The sequence below is a fragment of the Myotis nattereri genome (genome assembly GCF_964212035.1).
Source record: "Myotis nattereri genome assembly, chromosome: 18".
In the NCBI taxonomy this organism is placed as follows: domain Eukaryota; kingdom Metazoa; phylum Chordata; class Mammalia; order Chiroptera; family Vespertilionidae; genus Myotis; species Myotis nattereri.
Window position 1 is genome coordinate 34265634 of NC_138093.1, and position 24006 is coordinate 34289639.

The window sequence follows — 24006 nt, forward strand, 5'->3', positions numbered from 1 at the left end:
GGAGAAGCTGCTAATGCATTTTTGCCAGCATCTTTGGTTTCTCCAATATTCAGCCAGACAATTAGCAGGTCCCCAAGGATGGCCTTGCTCCTCACGTCATCCCCATTTCCTATAAATGGGAAGTGGCTGGGGAGTAGGGTGTGTGTGTGTGTGTGTGTGGTGAGGGAGGAAGGGAAAGGGACATAATGGTTTTCCTAACACTGACTTAGTGGGGAACTGAGACCCAAAGAAGCATCTACTTGCCCAGAATGCCCCAGCCTTGTGAGGAGTAGTGAGGATGTTGGGACTTTCTCTAAGGCTCTGAAGTCACTGGCCAGGCTAAGTGAGGGATTGCTGCCTCTGCCTGGTTCCTGGAGCCCAGAGACTGTGTGTGCTGTGTGTGTGTTGGGGGTGGGGAGGTGGGGGGTGGGAGGATAGTGATTGGACTGAAGGATTGCCTCAGTTTATCTGAAAATAGTACCCATCTCTTGAATGTCATAAGAATTAAATGAGTAAATACATGAAAAGCATTTAGAACGGTGCTTGGCACAATGAGTAATAGTTAGCTACTACTATTATTACACAAGGAGGCTGAGACAGCAGAAAAAGGGGGTGGCCTTTATACTTAGAAGACTGCTCGCCCCTGACCCTAAGGCAGGCAGGGGGAGAAGCAGAGACCTCAAAGGGGACCCCAGCCTTTGGATGGTGGAGATGGCACGAGGGGATGGGAGCATGTTCACAGCACCCTGTGCAGGGCAGGCCCTGAGGAGTGCAGCCACCTGGCTTGGCCCAGAAGGGTCACCTGCACTGGGAGGCGTGGCCTGGCACCTGTCCAGGTGAACAGGCCCTGGGTGGGTCCAGGAGCTCACACCATGCTGTTTGCTCACAAGGTGTAAGGCATGTAGGCCTCTGGCAAAAAATGAGGGAGCGGAGAAGGGGACCCCTATGGCTCTGAGACAGAAAACCTCCCTCTTGCTCCCAGCGCTCTTTCCCCACGCTTGGAAAATACCACGTGCAGTCTCTCTTGGCTCTGTAATTTTCCAACTGACCTGGAATTCCCCCTGACTCCTGCCCTCCTTTGCTGGGCTGTGGGGACACCCGCTCAGAGACCCAGGGCTCCTAGTCGCTCTCTTGGCCACAAATGGGGATGCCAAAGGCTTTGGAAAGCCCCTGGGGACCTGGAGGGTCACCTGCTGAGGGGTAAGTGCGTCCTAGTTTTCATGTTAAACTTGTTAAATGACTCAAAGATAGGTGTTTTTTTTTTTTTTTTGAAATTGATTTTTAGAGAGGAAGGGAGAGGGAGAGAGACACATGCCTGCCCTCTGTGGGGGATGAAGCCGAAAGCCCGACCAGAATTGAATGTGTAACCTTTCAAATCCTGGGAGATGCCCAACCCACTGTGGCACACTGGCCAGCCTCCAAAGGCAGATTCTTGATTCTTCTCTTCTCTGCGCCCTCCGGCACCACTCTGTTCCCAGGCCATCAGGGCTCCACGGTTCTTCTGTCTCTTCTCTGTTTCCCATTCTTCTTTGCCTCCCAGCTGGAGGTGCCCTCAGAGATGCCCTGGCCAACCCTTCTCTGTACAGAAGCCCAGAATAAGGAAGGGACTTGCTCCACGTCACACCTGGTTGGTGGCAGAGCCAGCGCTGGACTCCAGTGCCCCCAGTGCCCAGCCCGTGGCCCCAGCAAGGCCGTCCCTTCAGAGGCATCTTCCTGTGATTTTCCCACAGCAATTGCATGTATCCATCCTGATAAAACTCCAGGGAGGAAACAAAGACACTGGCCAGCCCGGGCCTCCGGCGCTCTGCCTCCCACCTGCCTCGTTCCACGCTTGTCAAAGGCACCTGGGAACAGGTATCTGTGGGGACCTTGTTCAGCCGCTGACAAAGGGCACATTTCACTGACAAGTATCAACCCCGCGTCCCCGCACACACCCCAAGGAGGGAAAGAAAAGGAACTTGGCTTTCAACTCCAGGAAGAGGGGCTGAGTCAGGTATCAGGAAGCTCTTTCTGCCCCAGAGAACAGCAAACAGTAGAGCGAGTAACTCGGGACAGAATGTGACATCTCCTTGCAAGGGCTGGTCCTGGATGGGCGGCCTGGATGGGCGGGGTGCCGCTCTGCCTGGGGACCCGGGCATGGCCCGCGGAGCCCCAGCAGGTCACGGCCACAGCCTGGCTGCCGGGAGGGGAGGTGCCCCGCGCTGCCGGGTCGCTGTTACCTAAATGTCTGGGTGGCAGCGGCGAGGGGGCGGTGCGCTGCCCGAGGTAATGACAGGGCGGCCGGGAGCCGTGCGGGGGCTGCCCGTCGCGGTCGCGGCTACAAAGACGTTCGGAGACCTCGCGCTTCCGCGGCTGGGGGGGCCCTCCCACCCCCCGGACCCCCTCCGGCCCGCTCGCCCCGCCCCCTCCGGGCCGCCCCAGCGCGCATGCTCCCCCCCCCGCCCCCCCGCGGAGCAACCTGGAGATTTAAAAGCCGCCGGCTGGCGCGCATGGGGCAGCAGGAGGCCGAGCTCGGCCGCGCCGGCCGGTGACAGCCGCTCGCCTCGGCCAGGTAGGAGCGCGCCCCGTCTCCTCCGGGGGCCGGGGGCCCGGCGCGGGGAGGGGAGGGGCGCGGCGCGGCCCCGCGAGGTCGCATGCTTCGCGCCCCGCGGGCTGGGACCGACCGCGCGGTGGCCGTCCGGGCGCCGCCGTCGCCTCGAGCCCCAGAGGAGGCGGCAGGGCGGCCGGGCGGCGGAGGGCGGGGCGCCCGCTCGGGTCCCCGCTGGGGCCGTGCGTTCCGGGCGGGAGGCGGGAGGCGGGAGGCGGGAGGCGGGCTGGGCTGGACGCCCGGGCCCCGCGGTCCCCGGCTGGCGGCGGGTGGGCGGCCGGGCGCTCGCTCCTGTTGCACCTCCGCGGCGGAGTTTTCTTTGGAAAGTTGCGTGTATTTTCTTCCCTTGTCTCGCTCCACCGGAAAGGGGCAGATGAGTCACCGCGGCGCGCACCGTCCCGGACTCGGGAGCCGGGAAAGGGGCCGGACGCCCGCGGGAAAGGTGACTGAGCCCTTTGGGACATTCATCTTGGCGCCGGGCTCGGGGCAGGGAGTCGAGGCTGGAGCGTGTGTGCGCGCGCGCGTGCGGGCTCCTCTGCTTCTCAGCCTGGGGTACCCCCTTGGGGAGTGGGGGGGAGAGGGGGAAAGAAGGGAAGAGGGAAGCTCAGTGCTCAGCCCTCCTGCCGTGCCTGCCCGGGCTCGGGGAGAGAAGAGAGGACCTGAGATGAGCAGACGGTGTGAGTAGGTGGAACTGGGCCCCTGCTCCAGCTCCCCAGCGCTCCAGGCGCAGGCTCCCCTGCTGCAGAAGCCCCCAGGGACCGGCAGGGTTTCTCCAGAACCAGGGGCAGCCCTTCCAGCGACCTGGAGCCCTGTGATGTGCCCTTGCCCTTGACCTCTGAATCAGCTTCTCTCCTCCTGACGGACACTTTTGACGTCCTCAGCTTTTCCTTTCCCCCCTGTGCTTCCTCTTTTCTGGGGAGGCCGGAGTTGCGGGGAGCGAGAGGTTTGGCATGGTGGCGGGTACCTGCCGAGGACTTGCCCTTCTGCTGTTGCACAGACCGGGCCTCCGTGGAGCAGGGATTAAGAACAGCCCCGCTGCTGCCTTGCTGCCCTGGAGCCTGCGGCTGGGCATAGCCAGTGGACCAGGGCTCCTGGAGGCATTGCTCGGGGATGGAGCGAGGCTCTGGGGGCTTCTGGCTGCTTCTCCTGAGGCACTTAGCCGGTCTCCCCTCAGAGCCAGGCTTGGGGTGGACTCACCTGCCCAGGCCTGGGGCAACAGGCTGGCTTAGGAGGGTGGGGAAGGCAGGGGCCGGGAGGTGCAGGCTGGATGGGAAGCCTGAGGAAACCCACAGAGCAGCTTCTCCGAGGGAGGGAGTGGGACTGTTTGTGAGGTCAGGGGCCCTTTAGTTGGATGGGTCCCATTCCCTCATTCCTCCCTTATCTCCTCCCCCCAGGCCTGTCATGGAGCCAGGACTCTGTTGTTCCAAAAGGGCTCAGAAAACTGAAGCTTGAGTCAGCAGGATGAGTCTCAAGATAAAAATACAGCTGTGGATGAATGTGCAGCTGTGGGCATACAGGCCCCGATTTAGTGGGTGGCGGGGAGTTTTGTACAGACTCTCGGAGTGTGTGGGGACCTCCCTGCCTCTCCTGGCTCTCCGAGTGACCCCGAGAGGAGGAGCTGGACAGTGATCCTTGGTGGTCCACTCAGGTCCTTCTGGGCCCGTGGGTGGTGGAGGGATGGTGTGGATTCCCCTTTCCCAGCCTGTCCAGCCTCTGGAGAGAAAAGGCAGAGAGGCGGGAATGGCTGAGGACTCCAGAAGTGAAATTAAGCACTAATATCAGGAACATTATCGTCTAATAGCACAACATTATGGATAAAAACCCAGACTGTCAGGAAGACAGCGTTTACATCTTGGCTACTCTCTTAGCTATGGAATGTTGACAAGTTGCTTAACCTCTTCTAAGCTTCACTATCTGTGGCTGCAAAGTGAGGATGAGGACAATAATAATAATAATAATAATAATGATAATACCTCCTTGTAGCTTTATTATTTATTAGACAACAAATATAACAAATGAAAATATTTATAAATACAGTTCTATATGATATGTAAAAGGTAAACAGTGATAGCTCTATTAAATCACACTGAGAGAGCACTGGGCTGACTGTGCCCAACAGGGAAGATGTGCTCGGTAAGTGTCAGCTAGTATGAGCCACATCCAGTGTATCCGTCACTGTCCCTGACTGCACAGCGGCCCCCAGGCTGGGACTCCCTTCTCGGGTTCTGCTGTAGACCTTGTTTCTTTGGGAGCGAGGTCTCCCGGACTTTGGGGAGTCAGTGTGACGAGGAAAGAGGCTGAGCTGCAGCACCCCGTTGCCTGGGGTTGGATCCTATTTCCCCTTTTGAAAGTTACTTCACCCCTCTGTGCTTCCTCTTCCCCGTCTCCAAATGCGGATAAGGGGACCCACCTCACAGTGTTGTGAGGATGAAATGAGCGCATGCAGGTGACGCTCCGAACGCAGCCGCTGTAGGTCAAAAGAGCTGGATCAGTGCCAGCTGCTGTTATGTGGTGGCAATGAAGACAATCATTGTGGTTTACGGTCCGAGACCAGCGTTTCTTAGCAAGGGAATCACACCATCTATAACTATATGGAAGCTGTGAATGACACATCATGCGGTTGAACTTGTGGTTTGGTGCAAAGAACACACCAGGACTGGATGTCCTGGGCTCCCCCTGTCAGTATTGTGTGTGTGACTTGTTTCTTCATCTGTCCAGTCACCCCGTCCCCCTTCCCTCCTCAAGTGGGGATGGAAGTGAATCGCGGGGTCATAGATAATATACACTGAGTGGCCAGGTTATTACGACCACCCCATCAGTACTTCATTGACACTTCCAAAAATACTGAATATTAAAAACTTCCTAAGCAAATACTCTCAAGGTTTTATTATTATTATTATTCGCATAACTCATTCACTTCATTGTACTGATGGGGTGGTCATAATAATCTGGCCGGTCATAATAATCTGGCCACTCAGTGTATATTCTGAAAGGTCAAGAGCCTCCCATGCAGAAAGGTTATTCGTTGCGATTTGTAGGGAAGCTGTGATGGGGAGGGTGTGCCCTGAATGTGGGTTCAGCTCCTCCCCTCCCCACGGGGATCCTCGCACTGCTCCCTGGTGTCCAGCCTGGCTGTCGTTGGAACAGTCGGTGGCCCTGTTTGCTGGACAGCCAGGGCCGAGGCTGGACCAGCTGGTGCCAGGCCCAGTGTCTTGAGCGCCGATGCCACTTGACTCCCAGCAGTAGCGCTGGAGTGTGGAGCTTTGTCCAGTGTGTTAAGTGTCCCTGTTCGGGGCCAGGGGCTGGTGATGGAGCCGTCACGGGATGGTCCTGACATCTTGCCAGAGCTTCCTGTCCAATCCCCTTGTCTGCTGCACGGTGTTTGCTCTCCATGGGAAGAGGTGCCGCTGGGCCCTGAATGACTTGCGGGGGCCTCTTGCTTCTTTTTTTTTTTTTTTTTTTTTAATATATTTTATTGATTTTTTTACAGAGAGGAAGGGATAGGGACAGAGAGTCAGAAACATCGATGAGAGAGAAACACCAATCAGCTGCCTCCTGCACACCCCCAACTGGGGATGCGCCCGCAACCATGCCCTTGACCGGAATTGAACCCGGGACCCTTGAGTCTGCAGGCCGACGCTCTATCCGCTGAGCCAAACCAGCTAGGGCGCCTCTTGCTTCTGATGTCGGAGCTGGGCCTCTCTCGCCTGTTGGCCTCGTTTCTGTGTCTGTAAAATGGAGATGATACTATTCACCCTGTGAGGTTACATACGGGGAGGATTAAACGAGATAGGCACGTGTAGCAAAGTGCTGCACAGACCAGGAGCTCAGTACATGTTTGTTTCCTTCCCGTCCTTGTTAATCCTGGATACCAGACCCTCTGGGAGCTGGGATGAGACGGCAAGGCAAAGGGTCCCATAGCCCACAGTCCTTCAGGCACCAGAGTTCGGCCATGCCGAATGCCCAGCCAGGCAGGGTGCCCTCGGGAGCAGCCAGCCTGTGGCCGCAGCCCCTCTCCCAGTGGTCTCTGCCGTGCCCCCTGCCTCTCTAATCTCAAGTGTCCTTGGAGCTGACAGATAGTGTCCAAGCTGGCGGCATGCGGCCCCTTCCTAGGGCGTGACGATAGAGCTTCCCACTCCTGGCTCCAGCCATGAGAGAGAGCCGAGCACCCGGAAACCTTGTGTGTGGCCCTGCCATGAATCCCAGGGACGCGGGTTAAATCACATCAAACAGGAACCCCGATTCAGCTTCCCCTGTGAGGCCTTCTGTTGAGCACTGCTCTTCTCATGGTCTGGGTGGGGGCTGTGCTCCCTGCTGTCTAGGAGCTGAAGGGCTAGTGGGGTGGGGGCAGGGAAGTACTGCGAGCCTTCCAGGATGACCCTGAGCTGTCAGTATCCAGCCCTGAGGGCTCCCGGGAGGTTTGGGAGAAAAGGGGGGTCCTTGACAGCGTGGGTTCCAGGCAGCCCTGCAGGAGGCGTGGGACTTGAGCTGGGCAGGACTCAGGTGAGAGGCCCTGGAGGGCAGGTGACTGGAAGCAAAAACAGGCCCAGTGCTGATGAATATCCTCTTAGACCAGATCTGAGATCAAAACTCGCCCCTTAATTTGGGGTCTGGTATCCATCCTTCCTTCCTTCCTTCCTTCCTCCCTCCCTCTCTCCCTCCCTCCCTCCCTTTCTCTCTCTCTCTCTCTCTCTCTCTCTCTCTCTCTCTCTCTTTTTCCCCCTCCCTCCCTCTCTCTTTCTCTCTCTCTCTTTCTTTCTTTCTGTATTTTAAAATATTTTTTTATTGATTTCAGAGAGGAAGGTAGAAGAAGAGAGAGCTAGAAACATTAATGCTGAGAGAGAATCATTGATCAGCTGCCTCCAGCGCAGCCCCCGACTGGGGATCAAGCCTGCAACCCAGGCATGTGCCCTTGACTGGAATCAAACCCGGGACCCTTCAGTCTACAGGCCGACGTTCTATCCACTGAGCCAAACCAGCTGGAGCGGGCCATGGTGTTCTTTCCACCACACCTCACTGGGGAGGGGCCAAAGGAGAGGGGGTGGGTGTGGAAGGCCCAGGCCTCAGTGGCTGTGTTTTGCAGATATCTACCCTTTTCTGCATCGTGTTCACCTTCCTTCCTTCCTTCCTTCCTTCCTTCCTTCCTTCCTTCCTTCCTTCCTTCCTTCATTTTTTTTCCCCACCTGCTCATCCTTCAAGGCTCAGCAACACGGCCACCTCCTCTAGGAGGTCCTAGAACTGAACACGCCCCACTGGAGGGACATGGGTCTTTGCACCTGTCCCACCTCTGCTAACAGGGCTGCAGTCCATTGGCCCAGCACCTTCTCAGGGGGCTCTCACACAGTGGGGCTCAGAGTTGGTTGGATGGGTAGTAGGTGAGTTTCAGTGCTCTTTGGTGTTCCTTTGGGGGAGGTTAGGTTGTACTCACTGAGGCATATTTCCTCCACAGGTGGGCCAACTAGAGCTCTTTAATCATAATCATAGTCATAATCATAAAAGAGTCTTTTTTGGAGCCTGCTTGCCCCTTGCTCACCAGTGACTATTTTTGAGAACACGTTTCCATAGGACGGAGTCTGGCCTCTGGAATGGGGCTGGTCACAGACCCTAAAATATCAGGGCTGCAAGGTTCTTTGATGCCATCACATTTGAGATCCTAGAGGCGGGACATGGCAGAGCTGGGAGCAGCACCCTTGTATGACTCCCTGCTCTGCTCTGCTCTGCTCATCTGCGGGTCTGCTGGACCCTCCATCCCTGGCCTCATTCCTGTACACTTTCCCTCCGAGGGAGGCCAGGCTGCAGGCAGAGGACAAGGGTCATCTGTGCAGATGGGGAGAGCTGCTGGCAAAGTTCAGGTTCACCAGGAGGGAGGCCAGTTTGAGTTTCACTTCGCAGGGCCTGTAAGAGGAAAAGAGAACAGAGCCCTGACCAGTTTGGCTCAGTGGCTAGAGCATCAGCCTGTGGACTGAAGGGTTACAGGTTCGATTCCGGACAAGGGCATGTACCTTGGTTGCGGGGAACATCCCTAATAGGAGGTGTGCAGGAGCCAGCTGATTGATGTTTCTCTCTCTCTCTCATCGATGTTTCTAACTCTCTATCCCTCTCCCTTCCTCTCTGTAAAAAATCAATAAAATATTTAAAAAAAAAAAAAAAAAGAAGGAAAAGAGAACAGAGAGAGGGAACTTCCCAGGGCTTGGAGGATGTGCACAACTCCCCATCCTCCCACATCCGTCCTCTTTCCCCACCCTGGGCGTAGGGATTTCTTGGGACCACTGCCCAGCATTGTAGGGAAGCATTTATTGTGGCCCGAGTAGAGGAAGAATTTGGTCACTAATTTCAGCCAGTTACAGAGTCCAGCTCTGGGAGGGCATAGGGAAAAGGGCAAATTCTGCCCCCAGATGTCTCGGTGACTTGGCTCAGTTTCAGGTGACCGCTGACCCTTGGCACTGGGATGTACTCGAGCAGTGTGAAGGCAAGTGAAGGAGGGTTTTTTGTGGTGGCAGTGGTGGTGGTGGTGGTGGGCGTGAGATCGCAGAGCTGTGGGGTGGGAAAGAACCTGAGACAGCCAGTTCTCATTTTACAGGTGTGGAAGCCAAGTCCCAGAGAGGTGAAATGGTTTGTCCAGGCAGCACAGCTGTAAGAGTTACTGCAACTGGACCACACTGTCCTGGCTCCCAGTTCAGAGCACTTTCCAGAATTTTCAAATGGTTTGAATTTTTCATTCAACCCTTTTTATCTGTGCAACCTTGGGCATGTTCATGGATCTCTCAGTTTTCATTCTTGGGAAATAGGAATATTAAATAGTACGTACTTTGTAGGATTGTACAAATGGTATGAATTAGAGAGAGGAGGTATGTCAGTTACCAGCACATGCCGGACACCTCCTGGACAGTTAGTAGGTATCAGCCACTGTGATGGTTTCCCCTGTGGACGGGAACCTCCCTGTCTTACAACGTTGGGATGTTTATCCGTCTTGTCCCTCCACCTGCCTCCCCAGCCTCCTACAGCAGGCAGGTCTGCTGCACTGACCTCTGCTCACCTGGTGGGGCCAACACCTGGGGAGGCATTTACATTCTTGGCATTCCTCTTGCCTCTGGGGCTGGAAGAGGCGCTAGGGGGGATGGGGGGGGGGAGGAGAGGAGAATGGAAGGGAGAATAAAGGGGTAGCTGGTCGCTCTCTGACTTCTGCTGCTCCTGTTGGGGAAAGAGCCACCTCTCCAGACTGCTCTGCCGAAGAGGCCTGGACAGCTGAGGAAGAGGCTGCCAGGAACTTCCATAGCCAGTGGGACCTTCGTTCTGGAAGGCTGTTCGAAAACCGAGTCACTTTTTCCCATTAGAAATAATGTAAACTGAATTAATCCGTCCCAGACCCCCCAAATGATTCCCTGTTTTAATCTTTCTTATACATAGTACATATCTATTGTACTGTTTAATCTATAAATTAACACTTTAAAAACAAAAAGGACAGTGAATGTAAATGAAACTTTAACCAAAAGGAAAGGAAATGTACAGTAAAAAAGGAAAATCTATAATAATAAAAGCATAATATGCTAATTAGACCAGACAGCCAAACAGCATTCCAGATGTCATTCCGGACATCCTTCCGGATAAAGCCGCTGCGGCAGGGGCCAAGGCAGAGGTGGTTAGGGGCGATTAGGCAGGCAGGCAGGCAAGTTATTAGCGGCAATCAGGCAGGCAGGCAAAGTGGTTAGGGGTGACCAGGAAGAAAGGCAGAGTGGTTAGGAGAGATCAGTCAGGCAGGTGAGTGGTTAGGGGTGATCAGGCAGGCAGGTAGGCAGGCAAGCAGTTAGGAGCCAGTGGTCCTGGATTGCGAGAGGGATGTCGGACTGCTGCGGGATCGGGCCTAAACTGGCAGTTGGACATCCCCCAAGGGATCCCGGATTGCAAGAGGGTGCAGGCTGGGCTGAGGGACTCCCCTCCGCCCCATGCACGAATTTCGTGCACTGGGCCTCTAGTCTTCTATAATAATAAAAGGGTAATATGCTAATTAGACTGAACATCCTTCCGGATGACCTTCCGGATGAAAGTTAGGCTTTAAGGGAAGCCTGGGTCCCGGTGCCAGAGGGAAGCCGGTGTCGGCAGCCAGACGGGGGGAAGGAAGGCCTACTCTTGCACGAATTTCATGCATCAGGCCTCTAGTTTAACAATAATTACAAGCAGCAAAAAAAAAAAAACAAAAACAGGAAAATATTCACAGCACAATATCCTGAGATTTTAACAGTGAGTGGTAACTGACTCATATTTGCACATGCTTTCCTTTGTTTGTCACCTGAGAGATACGTGACTGACCATACAAGAATCAGCATGAAAGGGCTGTCAGGTTGAGAAGGGAATTGTTCGAGATGGGAGATGTTCGAGAAACCAGGACTCCCTGTACTTTCTGTCAAACCTAATGGCTAGGAGGTTGGTCGTATTGAGCCAAGTTTCCTTGCCTGTCAAATGGGTCTACTCATGTACCCACCTTGTCGGGCAGGTGGGAGATTGAAATGCTCAGAGGAGTGCCTGGCACATAGTGTCTCGATGGTAGCTGCTGTTATTAACTGCAGATGGGAGAGCGGAGGCTCAGGGAGGCCAATGAGCAAGGTCACACAGTCAGAGTAAGTGGTGGAGTTGGCATGCAAACCCAGGTCAGACTGATGGCAGAGTCTAGGTCACCCTCAGAACCTGCCAGGTTCAGGGGTCTGCGGCCCCGGGGTGGGGGGTGGGGGAGTGAAAGAGAGCTACCCAGGTTGTCTTGGTGTGGAGCAGTGATGGTGAACCTTTTGAGCTCGGCGTGTCAGCATTTTGAAAAACCCTAACTTAACTCTGGTGCCGTGTCACATATAGAAATTTTTTGATATTTGCAACCATAGTAAAACAAAGACTTATATGTTTGATATTTATTTTATATATTTAAATGCCATTTAACAAAGAAAAAATCAACCAAAAAAATGAGTTCGCGTGTCCCCTCTGACACGCGTGTCATAGGTTCGCCATCACTGGTGTGGAGGTACTTGGTCAGGTGACTCAGTGTGACCTTGGGTCACAGCTGTTCCCAGAAAGGAAGCCTGGTTGGGAGACCCATTGCCTGGAGTTAGATGTCTATTTGTGTTGACTGTCACCGTGGTGCCAGGTGACCCTTGGGAGGTGCTTGGCCTTAGGCTGGCCAAGGTGAGGGTCAGGCCTGCCATTGGATTGGAGAGGGGAGGAGAGACCAGAGTGAGCTCAGGGACTGTTCCCCCCTCCCTTCCCCCAGCCTCCTCCGGCATTTGCTCCTTTCAGAAGCTGGGCTGCGGCTCAGACAGGGCAACAAAAGCAACTTTCCTCCAAGCCACTGCCACCTGTTGGGTTTTCACACGTTGGGGCTGAGTGCGGGGAGGGGGCCGTTGCCCTTTTCCCAGTGTCTGTGCTGTGCCCCCGCGGGCCCCCCAGGGCCTGGGATTCTCTGTGCTGCCTAACATGACAGGGCTCATGAGCTGGAGGGGGTGGGGGGCCCCCAGCAGCTGGAAGGGGAATTGAGTGGGAAGGGGCTGGTGCTGGCAGCCGGGAGAGAGTTTGATGGATTACTCTGTGGGCCTAGAGGTTTCTCCCTAATCCCCCTTTGTGTCCCAGCCTGCAGCCCCCTCGCTCTCTCTGACAAGCTGCTAAGCAGAAGGCTTCCAGTCCGAGTGAAGAAAAGGCAGCGCAGCAGGCGGACGCTAAATCCCTGGCCTCTGGGCCCTGGGGGAGGCGGGAGCCAGGGAGCCAGCCTGGGAGGGGACTGATCTTCCTCCTCCTGCGTAGCCCTTATTCTCACAAGTCTCGTAAGGTGCAGGGGTTGCATTCTGAGTGGTGTGGGCAGGGGGAGTCCTTCTAAGTCGTGCGCCCTGGCTATTTGTGCAAATCTCTGCCTTTTTATGGGGTGGGGCCAGGAAGAGCAGACCCTCGCTTCTTCGGAAGTACTCGAGCCCAGAGAATCAAAGACGAAATATGGGTTGGAGGGTGCTGCACCAATGATGCACAGTCTAATCCTGTGCCCCTTCGACCAGCTGCCCAGGGAGGGACACGGGCCCTGAGACAGCGGCGGCTCATTGCCTCACAAGGATGCTCACCCTCAGGTGCCCCGGCTGCCAGCCTGGCTTCTTTCTGGGGTGCCCTAAGGCTTCCTGTGGAGCTGCATTTCTGGAGTGCAGTGTGCTGGGTTTTGCTGGGGAAGGCCAAGGACGTTGGTCCCAGGGACTGCGGCAAGGGGGTGGCCGACAGGTGGCTGGGCTGGTGAATCCCCAGATCTCTTCCCTGCCCCCAACCTAGAGGGGCTGGGAGAGCTCAACCTGGAACCCGATTCTGGGGTCCAGTCCTATGTGGAGGAAGGGGGGATCCTCCCAGCCTTGAGGTCTTGCAGCTTCCACCTGAGGGTTGCTCCCCACCCTCAGTCCTGGCCTGGGGTGGGACCTCCGCCCCCTCGTGTAGGGTGGTTCTAGGGTGGTTCGTTGGGGAGATTGGCCTGGAGAAACCCCACCCTCTGCCGCTGAGTCATCACCCCCCTGGCTAGCCTCCCTAGTCCCCAGTTTCCTCCTCTGGGGAGGGGGAGGGGGAGGGGGAGGGGGACAGGCGCGAGCCTCCCCGGGAGCTGTGAGAAAGCTGGCTGTCTTTGTGAGTGTGGAGGGAGGAGGGCACAGTCGCCTGCCCGGCGGGGTCAGGGTGGGGGCTGCTGCCGTTTGATGTGCCCGGGCGGGGTGTGGGGACGCTGGCCGAATAAAGAGGCCATAGAATTGCTGCCTGACACTGGCCCACCGCGGGGCTGCCTCCGCCGGCTCCCTCGGCCTCTGTCTGTCAGTGTCAGCCCAGGGACTCTGCTCCCCACAGCTCCCCTTCAGCCTTGCGTGCGGGGTGGCAGGAGCCCCTTTGAAAGCCCTCAAAGGCCCCTTTATACGTCCCTCTGACCCTCCCTGCCATGGGGAGCCGAGGGAGTGGGCTCGGTTGCCTTTCCTCCCGCCTCCTCCCCTGTGATCAGAATTCTGGAGAAAGTTCAGGCCACGCTCCTAGCGTTGCTGTTTCATTTCCTCACACTCCCCGCTGGGCCTGACCTGAAGTGGGTGTGGCCGAGCCCACCGCCTGCCCGGGGGCGCCACGTGGAGGAGCACGGGGCGCTGTTTAGGTCTCCGTGTGTGGAGCTGGACAGACAGAAGGCAAGTTCACTGACCCTGCGGGGCCCTTGGCTCTCTGGGCTGGGGTCCTGCTCCCCGGGGTGAGGAAGGATGGCCGGGCGGAGCCCCAGGAAGGTTTGCAGAGTCTTGGGCTCCCTCCAGCTTTCTTGCTGCCCTGTCCTGGGGGCCAGGAGAAGAGGGAGGCCATTTGGAACTCGAGAGGGTCTTGTCCTCGAAGGCTGTGGTTCCTTTCTGGGAGGTCTGGCCAGATGCCCCCTTTCAGTACCTCCCCACCCCTCCCCACCAGGTGTGTGGAGTCTGCCTCTTTGGGTTGATCTTCTGTTTGCCTGACAGGAAGATGCTCCCAGAGCAGTGGGCCTGGAGGGAACAGGGGAGAATTGGGTCCTGTCTCCCTTCCCCCGTCCCCTGGGGAGGACAGGAGCTCCCCAAACGGGGACTGGCAGTGCTCCACCACTTTCAAGTTTTAGCCCGTGCCCTGGGGCTGCTTGTAGGAGTGTAGCCAGGGCCGTGGTACTGAACCCCTTCCTCTCCTCCCGCCTCTCTGGGCCTGGGAGCCAGAGGGGCTGCGCTGCCCCCGCTGAGCCAGGGACGCGGCCTGGAGGGACTGGAGTTAGTGCTGAGGGAGCCCTTGGTCACTTCCTCCCCCCGAGGGCCCCGGAGTGGGGATGAAGGGGGCAGCCTGGGGCACTGGGGTCGATGCCAGGAGAAGAAAGGGGGCTTTGGAGGGGAGAGCATTCTTTTGGCTTAGGACTCCTCAGGCACTTCCAGGCTGGCAGGAGCAAAGCCCGAGGGTGGTAAGAGTGCCCTGGACACCCCCCCCCCCCCCCACACACACCATAGACATCAAAAAGGGGCAGACGGGCTCAGTAACCTAAGAACAGTGGGCAGAGCAGGGCTGGGAGCCAGCCGACTTCCTAACCTACTCCTTTCAATGAATTCCTCACCTGGTCCAGCCCCGGTTTCCAGGTTAGCGCCTCTGGGGGGAGGGGAGAGGTGCTGAGGAGGGGGGATGGCTAATGGGCTATCTGGGTTGTAGGTGGATGAGGGGAGAGTCCTCTCTGCACCCCTTTTTCTCTTTCTCCCTTGTGGGCTGAGGAGCTGGATTGGGGGGGCAGGGAGGCAGGGAGGCAGGTGGGTCATTAATACTTGCTGGAGAGCTGCAGTTTATTTTAAACGAGAGCAACCAGGTCTTGGAAATGGGGGAAGGCTGTGGGTGAGGCTGGGTCTGACCACTTCTGTTTGCCCAGGGAGGGCCTGGCCCTTAAAATCCAGAACAGGTGAGTGTCCAGGGTCCGCCCCAGCTGCGGGCAGGGAGTGGACTGGGCTGGAAGCCTTCTGACCCAGATCCCCTCCCTCCACGCTGGAAGGCACCCCTGGCCTCTGTGCCATCGACTGCTTTCCTTCTGGGGGTGCTACGGCCATGCAGCCTCTGGGGAGGGGCTTGGCTCAAGCTGAACCCACACTTGCCCAGCTAACAGTGGTATGTATCCGGTACCCCCTCCCCGCTTTGGGGCCTTGTGGGCCCGTGTTTTACACTCTTCCCATGCCACTGAGCCGGTGCCCTGCCCCAGCGCTGATGGGCTGGGGCTGGGCGGAACTCTGGGGAGGAGGTGGCTCAGCCTTATCTGATCTGCCAGCTGCAGAGCCCGTGGCAGTTATGGGATGGAGACCTCTACCCAGGATTGATAGCCATCTGATTTCTCTGTGGCACAGTGCAGAGAGCACCTACGACGCATTTTGTAACACACAAGGCCCTGTGGAGCTGTCATTTGAAAAGATAAAAGGGGTTGAAGTGCCAAGTTACGAGATGCTGAGTAAGATTGGAAGAGGGGATGAGTGGAGGCCGAGGGTGCTCCAAGCGGGGAGGAGACTAGAGCCTGGCCCGCTGCCACAGCATCTGTCGGACGGAGCCAGCGAGGCAAGGGACGGCTCCCGACTCCAGCCCCCTTTGGCCTGGGCTCGGTGCACCCACCCCCTTTGACACGGAGGACAGGTTAGAGGACGTGCCTTTTCACACCCGGGTGCCCCTTCTATGCCGCCTCTTCGTGGCTGACTTGATCTTCCCTCTTTTGTGGTCACTTCTGAACAGGGCAGACTGCAGCACCAGTAGGTGCTGTGGTTATGAAGCAGGATCAGGGTGGGATCTCTGTGCACAGCGGTCAGGCCTGGAAGGAAGGGCTGAGGGACTTCTCTGCTGAGAATGGAGTTGTTTGGGGAGCAGAGGAAGGCTGCCGGGGAAGTGGTGGGGCATCCTGCCAGCCCAGGGGTCACAGGGCAAGGCAGTTGCTGACAGTTGGTGGTTTCACACCCCTGTGAGGCTGGCACCTGGGAACAGCCTGGCCCAGCTGTGGCCCCACTGTCCCCACTGTCCCGGGACAGCCGGGCAGCACACGTGGGAATGTTTCCTCTGCGTGAATGCCGAGCGCGGGAAGAAGCTAAGGGACAGGTGTTCAGGCCCAGGTTCTCGGAGAGGAGCGCTCTTTCAGCGGCTCCGTGACAGATTCAGACCCACCCAGCAAACCACAGCCTCCCCTCCCCTCCCCTCCCCTCGTCCTGTCCGTGGGGGTGGGAGTTCTGGTGCAACATGGCTCGGGGCCAGGCAGTGCAGAATAGGAGGCGCTGCTCTTAACAAAGGGGACTGGAACGGCCCAGCTTTGGGAGATGAGAGAGAAGCAAATCAGCCCTGCCTGGTGGGGGTTTCCAGGGGCACCTCGATAACAGGGCCTGGGGATCCGGGAATTCAGTTGCTTTGATTTTTTTTTTTTTCCATACCAGCAGGCGAGGGCACTTGCAAGGGTATCCAAGACAGAGAATAACCGATATCTGTTTGGCTCTGGAGTGTGCTGAGGTTTAAAAATCATATTTACCTTATTCATTATGTCAGCCTTAGGCTAATATTAACATGCACTTCCTGATTGGGCAGCCAGGGGGTGGCACCTAGGTGGCAGGGCCCAGCACCAGCCTGGGAGTGACCAGGATTCAGGGCCATCGGAGCAAATCCTGGAGCCCCGGTTCCCAGGACCTCGCACTCAGTGTGGGATGTGTTCCTGCCCTTTTAGGATCTGAGTGACATGTCCCCACCGAGGCACCCGCGGCAGCAGGCACGGAGCGTGGGCTGAGAAGCCGGACCTGCACGGAGGGCTGGCGGAAATGGGCTCCTGGCTGCGTCCTCGGCAGCCTGTGGCCGTGAGGAGGAGAGGCCTGGGCGCCTGGAGCGGGACTGGGACCAGGCGGTTCTGGAGCGAGTGACGGGGTCAGAGCCCTACCCACCTGGCCCGCCATGGTCCAGAGGCTGTGGGTGAGCCGCCTGCTGCGGCATCGCAAAGCCCAGCTCCTGCTGGTCAACCTGCTGACCTTCGGCCTGGAGGTGTGTCTGGCCGCGGGAATCACCTACGTGCCACCCCTGCTGCTGGAAGTGGGGGTCGAAGAGAAGTTCATGACCATGGTGCTGGGTAAGTCACCACCTCCTCCTGCCTCCTGTTCCAGATACATGTCACCTGGGAATAAGGCAACAGTGCCTCTGTCCACAGAGCCACCTGGCGGGAGAGGGGGCTGTCTGGGCTGAGAGGGTCCCAAGAAGAAGAAAAGGCGACATGCCCTGTTCATCACTGTGCCCCTGGCCCTGCGGCATGACCGGCTCATGGGGACACTGTAGAAATGGCCCTTCCCCTTGGACTGGCCCTTTCTTATTTCTGTCTATTATCTCATTTAATGCTTGCTGCAAGCCTTGAGGATGTCTAGTCCACAGAGAAGATAGTGGAGGTCTATCAGAAGTTAGTGACCTAGCCAGCTGTACACCTGGCTTCTGGGTAGTAGGGTCAAGGTCTCCCAGCCAGGGCTCCTGCTTACCTGTGGGGCGAATTCTGCAAAAGCCACTAAAGGCAAGTGGGCAGCCCCGTGCGGCTCCCAGGCGGCAGGGGCTCTGCCAGGATGATGGGCTCTGGAGTCGGACCCCCTGCCGAAGCCCTGCCTCCCGCCCTCCTCGCCCTAGCCCTGGACACGAGTCTCACTCATCCGTCGCTCCATGCCTCAGTTTCCCCATCTGAAAATGGGGCGTTAGTGATCCCAGCTGTGAGGAGTACATTAGAGTCCCTAAGTACTCAGCACAGTGCCCAGGGCAGGAGCGGTCCTCCCTGTGAGAGTATCACGGTCGTTCCATCCTCCCCAAGGAGGTGGGTCCCCCTGCCCCAGCCCCAGCCTCTGGCTCACACTACCTGCCTTTCTTGCAGGCATCGGTCCAGTGCTGGGCCTGGTCTCGGTCCCACTCCTAGGCTCAGCCAGTGACCACTGGCGTGGGCGCTATGGTCGCCGGAGGCCCTTCATCTGGGCCCTGTCCCTGGGCGTCCTGCTGAGCCTCTTCCTCATCCCGAGGGCCAGCTGGCTGGCGGGGCTGCTGTGCCCGGACACCAGGCCCCTGGAGCTGGCACTGCTGATCATGGGCGTGGGGCTGCTGGACTTCTGCGGCCAAGTGTGCTTCACTCCGCTGGAGGCCCTGCTCTCGGACCTCTTCCGGGACCCCGACCACTGTCGCCAGGCCTTCTCCGTCTATGCTTTCATGATCAGCCTCGGGGGCTGCCTGGGCTACCTCCTGCCTGCCATCGACTGGGACGCCAGCGCCCTGGCCCCCTACCTGGGCACCCAGGAAGAGTGTCTCTTCGGCCTGCTCACTCTCATCTTCCTCACGTGCATGGCGGCCACACTGTTTGTGGTCGAGGAGGCAGCACTGGACCCCGCCGAGCCAGCGGAAGGGCTGTCCGTCCCCTCCAGGCCAGTCCGCGGCTGCCCGTGTCGCGCCCGCCTGGCTTTCCGGAACCTGGGCGCCCTGTTTCCCCGGCTGCACCAGCTCTGCTGCCGCGTGCCGCATGCCCTGCGCCGACTCTTTGTGGCCGAGCTGTGCAGCTGGATGGCATTCATGACCTTCACGTTGTTTTACACGGACTTCGTGGGTGAGGGGCTGTACCAGGGTGTGCCCAGGGCTGAGCCAGGCACTGAAGCCCGGAGACACTACGATGAAGGTAAGGCTCCTTGGCGGGGGCGGGGGGGGGGGGGCGGAGTAGGGGGGTTGGGGGGCTCAGGCATAGGGGCATGCCCACCACCTGTGCCTGGGCAGGTAGCTGTGCACCTCTGCACCCTGACTTCCCCATCAGGAAAACGGGCCCAGCCTCTGCCTGCAGCTCCTCAAGGTTACAGAGCAGCTGAGCCTGCAGTCTCAGTAGAGCCTGGGGCTGCTCTGGGGGTTTGATCAGGGCCCTTGTCCCAAAGTGACAGAAAAGGCTGCACTGATTTAAAGGGAGTGGAGGAGTCCAGGCTGCCTGTTCAATGGTGTACCCTGCCCCCACTCCTGACTTTCCAAATCCCCTTGCCAACACCTTGCAGCCCAGGTGTCCTGGAACCTCAGAGCCTCTGGCGGAACTGTCTTTGTGTCCCTCTCCTCCTAGCTAGCTGAGCACTAGCCGGGGCTGCCTATCAACCCTCCAAGTGGCTTCCGCTGCCCTTAGCCAGTAGCTCTGGCCACATTCCCTAGACTCCTGGGGTTACAGGTAGGGGAGGAGGGTGCTGGGGAGCAGGGCTGACCTAGCAGGTCTTGGGCAGCAGGTGTCCATGGCCCCTAACTCTGAGCACCCCCAGATTGCATTGGGCCCCTCCCCTGCCTGACTGCCTCTCTCCTGCCTCTCTGTCTAGGAGTCCGGATGGGCAGCCTGGGGCTGTTCCTGCAGTGTGCCACCTCCCTGCTCTTCTCCCTGGTCATGGACCGGCTGGTGCAGCGATTCGGCACGCGGGCAGTCTACCTGGCCAGTGTGGTGGCTTTCCCCGTGGCTGCTGGCGCCACGTGCCTGTCACGCAGTGTGGCTGTTGTGACCGCCTCAGCTGCGCTCACCGGGTTTACCTTCTCCACCCTGCAGATCCTGCCTTACACGCTGGCCTCCCTCTACCACCGGGAGAGGCAGGTACTCACACCGGATGCTACCTTGGGCCTTGGGGTGGGGCGGGGGGGTTGTGGGGTGGAGGGGGGCTGGCTGGCCCAGAACTGGGCTCAGGCAAGAGAAGTTTGAGAAAGCAGCCTTTGATCAGAGAGGAAGGCCAGGCAGCCCCAGGGCCAGAGACGTGGGCTGAGGGCTGCGGAAGGAGGGTATAGATTAGCTTCTGGGAACGACTTCCTGGTGTCAGGATTATAAAGCACTTGAGTGGATGATTGCAGGAAGTGCAGAATCCTTCCCTGGGGGAGTCCTGAAGAGTCGTGCCAAGAAGCCCTCTGATGGCTGGGCTGTGCTGTGGGGGCAGGGGGCTGGGCCAGGTGACCTTGGGGCCCAGCTTCTGCAGATGGGAGTGGGGGTGGCCTGGTGTTGGGCAGAGGCTGGGAGGGGCGGACTGACCTGGGCCTGCTTTGGTCTCCCAGACGGGAAGGCTCCTCACTGTCCCCTCTCATGCTTTATCTGCCTCTTCCTATCGAATTCTCTCTTTTCTTTTCCTGTTTTTCCCTCTTCCTTTGTTCCCTTCCCCCACCCCCTCGACCTGACACCACTTGCCTGGACATTTTGAAGTGGGGGTTTCACACTAGCCTTTCCAGGGGCCCCCTTTTGTGGGCAGCCTCCTGACCAGGCTATATGTCAACTTTGTCTCCTCCACTGTCCTCACTGAGCTACAGTCCTGGGCGCAGAGCTCTGCCCAGACGGGCAAGAAGCTGGGGTGTCCCCAGGGAGGAGATGCAGGTGTGTCCTCGGAGCTTCCAGACTTGGGGAGACGTATCTCTGCCTTTGTAGAACATGAGTGGGTAGCAGGGAAGCAGCAAACTGAAGGCTGGTTAACCAAATCGGTAGCTGCAGGGGGGAGGAATGGCGGGAGGGGCCAGGGTTCTGGTTGGGGGAACCTGTCAGCACACGGATAACCTTCATCAGCCTCCACTCTTCCGCTGCCTGGGCTGCGGGCTTGGGGCTGATGTCCCGAGGCCAGGCTTGGGCACATGCACTGGTGCCAGGGAACATACAGGGGCCGGTCCTCCCCTTGGACCGAGGAGCACTTCTAACTCCAGGGGCCCCTCCAGGCTCCAGCCTCACTGGTCTTTCCTGGGGTAGCAGGCAGGGAGTGGAGGGCTTGGGAGGCCCCTTCCAGCAATCGCTGATGGCACACCTGGCCCTGTGCATTGCCTGCACCTGTCTTTGCCCACTTCCGTGAGTCATGGGCTCCCCGGGGGTCAGGGGTGAGCTCTGCCACGGATCTCAGACCTAATGCAGCCAACTAGACTTCTAGCTTCAGATTTGTCCTATCCCTGCCCCCTGCCCGCCTCCCAGTCCTGAAGAGGGTTCTGACTCGACCCAGACCAAGCTCAGGTTTCTGACCCGCTGCCTGGTTTTCACCAAGGCCTGTGGACTGGTGTTCTCATCGCCGGGGGACTCCCAGGCCTGGGTACACACCATCCTCGTCCCCTTTTCCTTCCTCTGTTCCCCCAGGTATTTCTTCCCAAGTACCGAGGAGATGCCGGAGGGGGTACCACTGAAGACAGCCTGATGACCAGCTTCCTGCCCGGCCCCAAGGCCACGTCCCCCTTCCCCAATGGACACGTGGGTGCTGGAGGCAGCGGCCTGCTCCCCTCTGCGCCTGCGCTCTGCGGGGCCTCCACCTGCGATGTCTCCATGCGTGTGGTGGTGGGCGAGCCGCCCGAGGCCAGGGTCGTTCCAGGCAGGGGCATCTGCCTGGACCTCGCCATCCTGGACAGTGCCTTCCTGTTGTCCCAGGTGGCCCCGTCCCTGTTCATGGGCTCCATCGTCCAGCTCAGCCAGTCTGTCACTGCCTATATGGTGTCAGCCGCAGGCCTGGGTCTGGTTGCCATTTACTTTGCTACGCGGGTAGTATTTGACAAGAGTGACCTGGCCAAATACTCAGTGTAGAGCACTTCCCACCCACTGAGCGAGGGCCTGCCTCCCTGGGTCCCGCCTCCCTGGGTCCCAGCTCCCCCTCTTCCAGGCTCCATAGGGCTGTGGGGCTGGCTTCCCAGCTTCTATTGCTGCCCAAGTGGTGTGGCTCTCTGCTGCCACCCCATGGCGGTAAGGTGCGTAGCTGCACAGATAGGGCACTGGGCTTCCCTCCCACCTCTCCCCCATCCTTAGGGCTGCGGCTGACTCCACATGGGCCTAAGTCTGGACTTACAGGGAGATAAAGTCGGGGCATTTGACTAGCACCGTGCACTGGAATTCAGGACTCTCGCGGGATTACCCAGGCTCAGGGGTAACAGCTAGCGCCCTGATCAAGACATACCAAGAGAAGGTACTTGGGGAGCTGAGTAAACTCAGCCATCAGGTCTTCTCTCTCCAAGCCCCCATATCCTATAGGTTCCCCCAATGTTGCTCTAGTGTGAAACTCTCCCCCACAGGATTTGAAAGTATGGAAGTTACTTGGGGGGCAGATTTCTGAGGGGAGAGGGGACACTGCCTGTCCTCCCAGCACTGCCTTTCCACGGATGCCCCCAGCCCTGTGTCATCAGGACATGGCTCGTTGGCCTCTGTGTCTCCATCATCGGGACACAGGCCTTTAAATATTTAACTTATTTATTTAAATAGAGGGGAATCAATTCCCAGCTCTGTGTCTGGGCGGTGACATCCTCAACGACAGGGCCCCCGGAGATGGCTGGTGACTGGGCCAAGCATTGCCAGCATCTCCTTTTCCTGGAGTGATTGGTCTGGCCCCAGAACTTTCTAACCCAGGAGCTCGGAAGCTCTGCTCGCCCCAGCTGATCCCAACTCCTCTCACCCAAGGCTGGTAAAGGCGGAGGGTTGGGCTGCAGGTCTCAGCAGCCTCCCTGGACTGCCCTCCTCTCTCGGCCCAGCCTGCCCCGCCCGACTCCCCTCTGCTTCCTCTAGGACTGGGCTGATGAAGGCGCTGCCCACGCCCTACCTTTCTCCACTGGCTTCACAGCCTCTCTCGGGGGCTGTTTCGGGACCAGAAGCACTCAGTGTGGCTCCTCGAACCTTTATCCGTCTCGGCCCCCAGGGCATATCTGTGCTTGGAGACACTCGCACAGAATCTCAGGAGCACCCCCTGCCTAGGTTAAGGAGGGCATATCTCCGGGGGGGTTTTAAGTGCCGTTTGCAATAACGTCATGTCTTATTTATTTAGCGGAGTAAATATTTTATACTGTATGTGAGCAATCAGAATATAATGTTTATGGTGATGAAATTAAAGGTTTCTTATATGTTTAATTGGCCTGTATTTATCTTCGCTGCTGGGAAGGACCAGATTTGTCAAAAATTATCCTCTGACCCCTTCTCATTGGAGCTGGGTTTTTGTGCGTCGGGGAGGCGGGGGGGGGGGGGGGGGACCGTCAACTTCAGTTCCCAGCATCACCAGCAGGTGGAGCCATAGACCAATACTCTGGTCCTTTGGTGATTGGGTGTGGCTGTGCTACCCCCTGGATTGAGGGGTTCCTTTGGGAATGTGGGGGAGATGAAGGGGTTGGGAATGAAGGGGAGTGGGGGCATTTTCCTTCTCAAAGGGCTCATAGTGTGTCCAAGGAGATGGAGCAAGCACCTATTATCAACTACAGCAATACGAACTCCCCTGATGTGCAGGTGAGGATGTTGACCCCTCTGTGCCTCGGTCCTGCCCTTCCTCATCTCCTTCATCCCTCCTGCCAGGCTCAGGTCAAGTTCAGAGACTTCTCTGTCTTCTCGCCTCAACTTGACGGGTCTTCCTGTCCTTTAAGTAGTTACTAGCAAAAACCAGTTTTATTCATTTTTAAAATGTTCTATATTTTATTTAACTTTTTATTATGGAAATTTCAAGCATACATGAGTAATGAACCTGGTATAATGAGTTCAAGTTCAACAATTATTAATGTTCTGACATTTTTGTTCCATATCCTGCAGCCTACCTCCTGCCTTTTTTTGGTGTGTGTGTGAGATATATATATTAACAAAGAGCTTTTTTAAATTTTATTTTTATTTTTTAAAATATTTTGCCTATCAAGTTGGCAATGACTTTTATTTATTTTAATATATATATGTGTATGTATATATATATATATATATATATTTTAATTGATTTTAGAGAGGAAGGGAGAGGGGGCGAGAGAGATAGAAACATCAACAATGAGAAGAAATCAATGATTGGCTGCCTCCTGCACGCCCCGTACTGGGGATCAAGCCTGCAACCTGGGCATGTGCCCTTGACCAGAATCAAACCTGTGACTCTTCATTCCACAGGCTGACCCTCTATACACTGAGCCAAACTGGGTAGGACTATTTTTATTTTTTTCTTATTGGAGAGAGGAACAGAGAGCCACATTATTAGTATAAAAAAATA

The 24006-nt window shown here is 57.3% G+C and overlaps 1 protein-coding gene across 1 annotated transcript; it reads left to right on the top strand.

The window, feature by feature from the left end:
* The first annotated feature begins 2461 nt into the window (after window positions 1-2461).
* SLC45A3 (solute carrier family 45 member 3) lies at window positions 2462-22902 on the top strand. Its single transcript, XM_081111924.1, has 5 exons — window positions 2462-2530; window positions 16770-17162; window positions 17940-18725; window positions 19393-19658; window positions 21159-22902. The coding sequence occupies exons 2-5, from the start codon at window positions 16991-16993 to the stop codon at window positions 21594-21596; spliced, it is 1662 nt and encodes a 553-aa protein (XP_080968050.1). The 5' UTR covers window positions 2462-2530; window positions 16770-16990; the 3' UTR covers window positions 21597-22902.
* The last annotated feature ends 1104 nt before the right edge of the window (window positions 22903-24006 follow it).

Excerpts from the sequence above, each read along its gene's own strand:
- SLC45A3 (XM_081111924.1), top strand. The coding sequence starts at position 16,991 with ATGGTCCAGAGGCTGTGGGTGAGCCGCCTGCTGCGGCATCGCAAAGCC. Across the intron at positions 17,163-17,939 it reads GTTCATGACCATGGTGCTGG|GCATCGGTCCAGTGCTGGGC; the intron begins GTAAGTCACCAC and ends CCTTTCTTGCAG. Across the intron at positions 18,726-19,392 it reads CCGGAGACACTACGATGAAG|GAGTCCGGATGGGCAGCCTG; the intron begins GTAAGGCTCCTT and ends CTCTCTGTCTAG.